Source organism: Monoraphidium neglectum (assembly GCF_000611645.1).
Source record: "Monoraphidium neglectum strain SAG 48.87 unplaced genomic scaffold scaffold01397, whole genome shotgun sequence".
Lineage (NCBI taxonomy): Eukaryota > Viridiplantae > Chlorophyta > Chlorophyceae > Sphaeropleales > Selenastraceae > Monoraphidium > Monoraphidium neglectum.
The window spans coordinates 4,006-12,884 of record NW_014012231.1 but is presented as its reverse complement, the minus strand read 5'-3'; the positions used below and the strand labels follow the sequence as shown (position 1 = coordinate 12,884).

The window sequence follows — 8,879 nt, the reverse complement described above, 5'->3', positions numbered from 1 at the left end:
CTCAGCAACGATCTGCGCCTCGAGCTCAGCCAAAAACGCGTCCGCATCCGGGCCGACGCCATCGCCCGCCGCGCGCGGCCCCGCTCCGCTGCAGTGGCCACCGCCTGATGGGGTGGGGCCCGCTGTGGGGCTGGGGCCGGCGCCCCCTGCTTGGAGGCTGGAGAGCACGTCCTGCACGGCCGCGTGGACGTCGCTCTGCAGCGAAGACTGCGCAGCAGGGAGGCGTCGGCGTGCCGCGTCCGTGCGCACCGAGTGTCTTGCAAGCATGCCGCCGCTCTTGCCTGGATGCCAGATGCCCGGCAGCGGCCAGATGCGCTGCGCCGGCGCAGAGCCCGCCCCGGTGCGCAAAGCCCTCATTCACCTGCAGCTGCGCCGCCGAGAGGGGGGACATGCTCTGCCGGTGGCGCTGCAGCGTCTGCTGCCGCCGCTCCCGCACGAGGCGGCGGCAGTCCTCCCTCACCTGCGCGTGGCAATGCGGAGGCGACGCCGATCTGTCATATCGCAGGCTCTCCCTACGCCTTCTGGGCTAGAGATAGAGATCCCCATGTCGCCCCTATACATCCAGCTGCTGTGCACCTCGTCTGCACGCTGCAGTGCCGCTTGGGTGTGCCGCCTGGCGCACCACGGGCGTTGCGGGGGCATGCATGACAACGATCTGCAACGGCATCGCGCTGTGTGCCCATTGTCTGCCCGCACAGTGGACAACTAGTGCTTGGGAATTACACATACGCACCCGTTCTCGCCATGTGTTGCTCGCTGATTGCTTGACGCTGGGTCTATGCGAGTCTCTAGCGTCACCCATGGTTTTGAAACGTAGCTTAAGTTGTTGGTGCCCATGCGACGGTAGTGGGCTACCTATAAATGAGAGTTCTCGTTTCCGACTGAAGCACCCGACACCCTTCTGGTGACGATGCTAAACTGATGGCAAGCTAAGCACAGCGTTCCAGCCTCCTTTCAGCTTTGAAACAAGTCAAGTCCAATTGACCTGTTGAACTTCGCGATTTCAGTTCCAGATCACGTCTATGTTCAGCAGGCCTCTCCCTCCTTTGCCTCGGCAGCGAGCCCGCGTGGTTCAGGGGCTAGATCGGCATCTATGGGGACCCAACTGCGTGGTGACGGCCAGGCAACACACGCAACGGCCCGTGCATTGCATGGCGACACTCGGTGCTCTGCCCGTGGCAGTCGTAGCAGCTCAAGCCAAGTGCTGGGCGGCGGCCGCGGCAGCCACAGCGTTTGTGCCCCCCGTCTGCTTCGATGCGGAGTGTGCCGCAGGGGCGGATGCAGCGTTCCTCACGGCGGTCAGCCTCCCGCTGGTGGCGGCGTTGGCGGTGGGCGCCTGGGTGCTGCGGCCGCCCCCCAAAGAGCTCCTGGACAGCGGGCGGCTGTTTGAGGATCCCAAGACAGGCACCATGTTCGAGGCCCCCGAGGGCGTGAGCCCGGAGGTCGATAAAAACGTGAGTCTAGCTGATGAGTGGCAGCCGCACCAGCGATTCAGAAACCCAACGGTGTGCCTTTCCGCAGTCTCGCGGCACGGACGCCTCTGCTGCTGGCCATCTCCCTCGCCTCAGATTTCAGCAGCCACTGCCGCCTCAAGCCGCGAATTTAGGGGTATCGCATGCGGGTCAAACAGCAGGCAGCCGTCATGAGAGGGCGCGCAGAGGGGTCGGCAGCAGCACCTGGCGGCACTGCCCCCTCTCGTGACGACGGGGCGCTCATGCTCGCCGCCTCTGCCCCACATGCCCAGGACCTGCTGGCGTTCAAGCCCATCTCATACACGCCCTGGCCGGTCGCGAGCGACGCCCCGGGCGAGCGCGTGCGCGTGGGCGTAGGGAAGGTCGGCGCCACAGAGCCACGGTGCGGCCGGGCGGCCGCCCCTGATGCGTGTGGGGCAGTGCAACAGTCGGCGTGTTGGAAGCGTATGTCTAACGCATGCACGACAGACGCCCGAATGCCTCACCATGAGCTTGGCAACGAAGCGGTGTGAACGCAGGCTGGTCTGCAAGGTATGCAAGGCTGCATTGTCAACAGCCAGCTGGGATGGATGGACAGTGCCGCGCCTGCCCCTGTGCTCCCGCCGTTTGCAGGACGTTTGTGTTTGAGAAGCTGCTGCCGGGGCCCAGCCAGATCGTGTGCGTCACGCTGCCGCGGCCCCTGGGCGTCGTCTTCGAGTTCGACGAGCGGCGGAAGCGGGCCTCGGTGGCGGGGTTTGTGGAGGGCAGCAATGCGGAGCAGCGGCAGAAGGTGAGCAGGTGTTTGGCCGCGGGTACGGAGGCCTATCGGGCTGGAAACTTGCTTGATTTGCGGCTGGTCAGCTCACGGCTGACCGTCAAGATTCAAGTGAGGGCAACCAGCATGTCGAACAACCATTGCACGTCAACATGTTGTCCAGGCTGGCGTGCTGATCTCAATATGAGACGTGGCGCTGCTGGTGTACCTCTCCTGCGTACTGCAGGTGGCGCGGCTGAATAAGGTCAAGGAAGCAGAAGCTGCACTGGAGGGTGAGCCTCGGGCGTGGACCCCTAGGGTGTGCTTGGTTTCAGGCGGTCGCTTGAAATTACGCAGGGGCGCCCATTGCATCGACCCTCAGGGGACGACCCTTCAATCTGCAAAAGCAGGCTCATGTATCTGAACTTGCCAACTTGCTTGCTGCGCCATGAACGCGGCGCGCGCTGCCACCCGCAGGGGACGTCCTCCGGGCCTTCACTTGCACGTGCCCCGTGTGGCCGACCAAGGCGCTCTTTGGGGCGGTGAGCGACGCCTGCCGTGCCCAACGACGGCAATGAACCAAGCTTGCTGCTGTTACTATTGTTTCGACCGGCACGCGCGCAAACGGCCAGCGCAGCGCCCAGCTTCACGGGCCGCCGCCTGCTGCATTTCTGAGGCCGCCTGCCTCTCGCCCCTGCAGGTCGCGCCAGAGCGCCACTTAGGTGCGCAGGCACTCAGCAAGCGCTTGCGGTTGCTCAATTATGTCACGCGCATGACGCGCCACATCTCTGCCGTAATTGCATGCCAGTCTGGCATCATTTGTGCACGTTGATTATCGCCATGCAAATCTAAGCCCTCTCGCACATGCAGCCTGTGTAGTCTTGTCATGATCCAATTTCATGCTTGGATGCATTTATGTTGTGCCTATGTACTAGCCCGACCTGGCGACTTTCAAGGAATGCAAAATGGCTCATGAGGCCGCTGCGGCGCCCCTCTTGTGTGGCTGTGGCAAATCCGTACGGTGGTGACACACATCAAACGAATGGACCCCCGCAGTTGTCTACGGCGCAGACAAGGGGAAGTGGGGCGCGATCCGGACTGCGCTGCGGCGAGGGACGTACCGGGATGGCCCCGTGACGCTAGGTGAGGTGGGTCCTGCATGGGGAGTGCCGCCGCCCCTACATGGGCTTGTGCGTTGAAGCACAACGTTCAGTCAGTTGGTCGGTTGACGGTTGGTTGTTCTGCAGCTGCCTGCGACCAGGGAGCGCCCGCCGTGGCGACGACTGACACCACGCTGTTCCGACCTCTTGCAGTGTTGGAGCGGCGAGTTGTTGAACCATGATTGGGCGAAGGTGGACGTCACTGCACGAGGACAGCAGGAGTTGGCGTCACCGCCCCGAGAGAGTATGCAGATGTGTCGTCAGTGCAGTACCACTGTGATCCATGTAACATATCAAGTTGACCGAGCGCTGTTGCGACGCGACGATGGGATCTCGTCTCAACTAGTGACAGCGCGCCATCAAGATCGCATGTGATCACACCGGCAGCAGGGGGCAGCCGTCTTGATATCTGAAGTGAGGGTTGGTGATAAGCGTATGCGTTCCAGGCCATTTGGACGCGGCGAGCCGACTGTACGTAAATGTGCAGTGTCCAGTGTGTAGAGGCTATGGCTTGGAGTTTAGACGTGTACAAAACAGCATGCTTAACTTGTTATCCCCGCTGATGAACGCGCTGTACGCGCCTTCCGCCACCTCTGCACAGCGGGCAATGGTGCGTTGACGCAGCGCGCGAGGCGTCCGGCGCGCCTGGCGGGGCCGACGCAGCGGCTGCCGCGCCCTTGCTAGCCCCGACATGAAAGGCGGGGACGACGGGGCAGCCTCGGGCGGTGGTGTCGGCGGGGCGGGCAGCGGCGTGACCTTCGTCCTGCTTCCCAAAACGAGCATCAGGTCAGCCTTCAGCAGGAAGGGCGGCAAAAACACACAGCAGCATGTCCTCGTGGCACAGAGGCCGCAGCCAAGGCCAGCCGCGGGGCCGGCCGCCAATGGCCAAGGCGCACATGCCGCCGCGCAGCGCCTTGGGGAGCCTGGGGACGCAGCGGCGCCACAGCCATTGGCTGCCGCTGGCGGCACTGGCTTCGGCGACGCGGGCGGCGGAGACAGGCGGGTGCAGGCAGCGGAGTGCCTCGGGCGGGAGCCTGCAGCCTTTGCTGAGCCTGCGCAGCCAAATCTGCCGGCCATCAAGCGGCGTCGGCTTTTGGAGGAGGCGCAGGCACTGTTGCCGCCCCCAGGGGACGCGGGGCCCGTCGCTTCAACGCCGCAGGTAGCACGGCCCACGCAGGCGGCAGTTCGACAGCAGCAGCAGCAGCAGCAGCAGCAGCAGGTGCACGTGGGAGCGGCTGCGATGCCCCGCCAGCGCCACGCCCCTATGCACAGCCAACCTGCGCCGCACCAGCTGAGGGGGCAGCTATCCCCCGTCACGGGCTTGACAGCCACAGGCTTAACAGTACCTTGCATCGCAGCGGCTGCCGCTGCTGCCATGGCCAGGGCTAAGCAGGCGGGCTATGTGCTGGACCCACCCGAGCAGAGCCAAGGGCAGGAACGGCGGCTTCCAGCACTGCAGCACCAGCAGCAAGGGCCCGTAGCAGTTGTGGCGCAGCAGCAGCAGCAGCAGCAGCAGCAGCAGCAGCAGCAGCAGCAGCAGCAGACGCAGACGCAGACGCAGCAGCAGCAGCAGACAGCAGATCAGCTTTGCCATTCAAAAACCTCTGCTGGAGGTGCCGCTGCTGCCGCCGCCGCCACCGCTTGTGTCTCCGATGCCAAGGCGCCGCAAGCAAAAGGGCAGGCCGCCGAAGACGCGTGTATGCGCGGCCACTCACCTGATGGTCGGAGGCCCAGCGCCGTTTCAGGCGCCGTCCCCGGGAAGGGCGCGGCTGCGGGCGCGTCCCCCACAGCACAGCTGGCGCGTGTGACCCCAGCGTTTCAACTGCCGTCTTCTCAGCAGCGGGAGGGGGGGCGGCCGGACGGGGACGGGCAGCAAGCGCTGGAGCTGGAGGCTTACAGCGCTGCTTTGGGGAGGCTGCTGCAGGCCCAGCCGCAGGCGGGACAGCAGGCGCGGCAGATGGTCAGCAGCAGCGCGGACGCGGGGGCAGCGGCGACCGCCGATGGAGGGAACGGGGCGGCCACAGGTGCGCACGCGCCCCAGCGCCCAGCGCCATCCAGCGGTGTCAGCCGGGGCGGATGCAACCGCGCGAAGCAACGCGCCTGTCGCCCTGACTCAGGGTCGAGCGTTGCACGCGAATCCCCCGCGGCACCGCGGGTGGCGTCGGCGGCCGGCATGCTGCTGCCGCGGCCGTACTTGCAAGCGCAGCAGCAGCAGCACCACCACCACCACCAGCACCAGCTGCAGCAACAGCAGCAGCAGGACGGCAGCACGGCACACGATGAGCCACAGCTGTGTGCAAAGGCGGGGCTTCCAGCGGCAGAGTTGCCATCACAACAGGGGCAGAACAAGGAGCATGACGCTGCGCTGCCAGGCGCGCAGGCAGGCGAGGGCTCAGCGGGCAAGGCAGGCCCCCAACACAGCTGCGGCATGAGCAGCGGCAGCAGCACCACCAGCAGCGGCAGCAGCACCACCAGCAGCGGCAGCAGCACCACCAGCAGCGGCAGCAGCAGCACTAGCAGCGGCAGCACCTCCAGCGGCGGTGCGCTGCACGGCCGTGGCTGCAAAGGTCCCAGGGGTGGGGGCCTAAGTAGGGGGCCGCACATGAATGGCTGCCACAACAATGACAGCTTCGTAGGGCAGAAGCTGAGCAGCAGCCATCCCAGGAGCAGGAGTGGAAGCAGAAGCAGGGGCAGGCACAGGAGCAGGCACAGGAGCAGGAGCAGGCGCGGCGACCCAAGGGTCAACGACCGGCCCGGGCCCGCCTGCCTTGACAGGTCCGGTGCCGCCTCGGCGCCCCGCCGCCGCAGCCTGAGCCGGAGCCCGCGAGAGCGCCGGATGCCAGCCAGGGCCAGGAGCCGCAGCTTTGACAGAGGCCGCCGAGCCAGCAGCCTGGCGCGCGGCGCCAGCGGCGCAGCAGAGAGGGGGAGAGGCAGGAGCCGGTCGCCCGCAGAGCGCCGCACGGATCGTCCCTTGCAGCGCAGCGGCTTGCGCCGCCCATCGCCCGAACGCTGCCGGGAGCGCGGCGCAGGCGGCGCGCGGGGCGACGGGGCGCGGGCTGGCCCCAGGAACGCGCAACGGCGGCCGCGATCGCCAGAACTGCATGTGCCGCAGCTGCGTCAACGGCAGGACGGTTCGCGGCACGACGGGGAGAAGCGGCCGCGGTTGCGTTCCCGCTCGCCGCAACGCTTCCGGCTGTCTTCGCCGCGGTCGCGAGGCGCGGAGTCGTCGCCCCAGCAGCAGCATCGGCTGCGGCGGCAGGAGCATCATCATCAGCAGCAGTTGCAAGAAGAGCAGCAGCAGCAGCAGCAGCAGCAGCAGCAGCAGCAGCAGCAGCAGCAGCAGCCAGCACAAGAGCAGCCGCAGGCACAGGAGCAGTCGCAGCAGGCGCAGGATCAGCAGCATCAGCAAGAACAGCAGGAGCAGCGGCACATGCCGCTGGAGAAGACAGGGAAGCAGGAGCAGCAGGAATTGCAGCAGGAGCAGCAAGTAGAGCAGCAAGAGCAGCAGAAACAGCAGCAGGAGGAGCACAGGCGCGAAGAAAAGCAGCAGAAACAGCAGCAGCAGCAGCAGCAGCAGGAGCAGCAGCAGCAGCAGCAGCAGCAGCAGCAGCAGCAGCAGCGGCGACGGCAGGATGAGCCGGAGCCGCAGGAGCAGCAGAAGCAGGAGATGCGGCATGCATCAGGCTGTGCAATTGGCTCGGCTGGCAGGCGCGACAGCCCGCCGCAGCAGAGGCTCACCAGCCCCTCGCTCAGCCACCGCCGCCCTCCTCACATCACAGCGGCAGCAGGGGTTGACGGGGCACCCAGCTTAAGCGATGGAACCCCGCCGGAGCAGTCGCAGGGGCATCAACAGCAGGTGGCGTCAGCCAACACGGCCGATGCCGCAGCGCCGCCGGACGGGGGGCCTTCGAGGGCAGGGGAGGAGGAGCGACAGCACTGCCAGAGGCAGCCGCAGCCGCAGCCGCAGGCGCAGGGGCCGGAGGATGGCGGCGCGGGAGTGCACTCAGGCCCAGAGGAGCCGCAGCAGGAGGGTGTCAAGCAGCCTGCGCTGCACAGCTCGTCGCAGCCGGAGCGCAGCGCGGCAGCCGCCCGGCCCGCGCCCGTGCCAGCAGCGGCGCCGCCGGACGCGCTCCGCCACCCCAATGTCCGCTGCCCCGACGGTCCCGGGTGCGCATCGCCTCAGCAGAATGCCCCAGAGCCCGCGGCAGCGCTGGCGGCCCGGGAGGGGGCCGCAGTGCAGCAGCATCCATCTCGGGAGTCGGGACGGCAGCAGCCACTGCCAGCCCCAGCGCCCTGCACGCACCCCGGGCAGCAGCGGCAACAGACCCAGCAGCAGCCACAGCCGGCGGCGTCGTCGCTGCCGGCGCGGCCTCCGCAGATGCGGCCTCTGGAGGCGCGGTCTCCGCAGGCGAGGCCTCCACACCAGCGACATCATCATCATCATCATCATCATCAGCAGCAGCAGCAGCAGCAGCAGCAGCAGCAGCAGCAGCAGCAGCAGCAGCAGCAGCAGCAGCAGCACTTGGAACCCCCGCCTATGGGACCCCCACAGCTGCAGCAGCCACACAAGCCGCAAGAGCCGCAGCAGCCGCAGCAGCTGCAGCGACGTTCGGGACTTCCGCGTATGCCGCCTGGACTGCAACAGCAGCAGCAGCAGCAGCAGCAGCAGCAGCAGCAGCAGCAGCAGCAGCAGCAGCAGCAGCAGCAGCAGCAGCAGCAGCAGCAGCAGCAGCAGCCGCAGTCGTTGCCGACACTTGCACAGCGCGAGGAGCGGCGGGCCCCGCTGGACTGGCACGCCTACCTCATTCCCGAGCCGCCGGCAGCCGCGGCACTGCTCAGCGCCGAGGAGCGCGCGGCGGAGCGCGCAGACGCGCGGCGTCTCGCGGAGGCCGAAGCGGCGGTGGCGGCGGCGGAGGCGGAATGCGAGCGGGCGGAGGCGGATCTGGAGGAGATCTCGGAGGCGGGGTGGGTGGCGGGTGCAGCGCTGGGCGGGCCGCACTGCAGCAAGCCGCGCCGGGGGGGACGCCCGCTTTTAGGCACCGGCCGCTCTCCCTCAGCAGCCGCCGCGTTCGCGGGCCGGTTTTGGCTCCTTCGGCCCATCCAGGGCGCTCAAGCGTGCCAACTCCGTGTCCCCGACACACGCGAGCCGCGCGCGCCCTGATCCCGCCAGTCTCACGCCATTGAACCCCCATTCGCCGTGCTTGTCGCGCCCGCAGTGGCCTGGGGGAGGAGTGCTGGTTTTTTCTGGAGCAGCGGGACAGCCGCCCCGATGTAGGGCAGGCCTACTCATTGCGCAAGCTGGACGCTTACTACCCAAAAGGCCTCCTCCAAGGCGCCCCTGTGTTCGTCCGAAACGTGGACGCTTCCTCCGCTGAGACGCTTGCCGCGGCCGTCGCCCGCGCCGCGCCGCGCTTCGCCGGCGCGCGGGACGCGGCGGCCGCCGCGGCCGCGCAGCTGGCCGCGCAGGAGCGTTGCGCGCTCGGGCCGGCGCTCGCGGCGTACGCCCTCCACGCG

At 67.4% G+C, this 8,879-nt stretch overlaps 2 protein-coding genes across 2 annotated transcripts; both read left to right on the top strand.

Moving 5' to 3' along the window:
* Positions 1-1,151: 1,151 nt before the first annotated feature.
* Positions 1,152-3,547, top strand: MNEG_7727 (hypothetical protein; the record flags this gene model as incomplete). The annotated part of the gene is made up of 8 exons (XM_014043800.1): positions 1,152-1,454; positions 1,745-1,854; positions 2,085-2,241; positions 2,453-2,498; positions 2,683-2,747; positions 2,906-2,927; positions 3,262-3,348; positions 3,519-3,547. The coding sequence occupies 8 exons, from the start codon at positions 1,152-1,154 to the stop codon at positions 3,545-3,547; spliced, it is 819 nt and encodes a 272-aa protein (XP_013899254.1).
* Positions 3,548-7,989: 4,442 nt separating this feature from the next.
* MNEG_7726 (hypothetical protein) lies at positions 7,990-8,526 on the top strand (the record flags this gene model as incomplete). The annotated part of the gene is made up of 1 exon (XM_014043799.1): positions 7,990-8,526. The coding sequence occupies one exon, from the start codon at positions 7,990-7,992 to the stop codon at positions 8,524-8,526; it is 537 nt and encodes a 178-aa protein (XP_013899253.1).
* Positions 8,527-8,879: the final 353 nt, after the last annotated feature.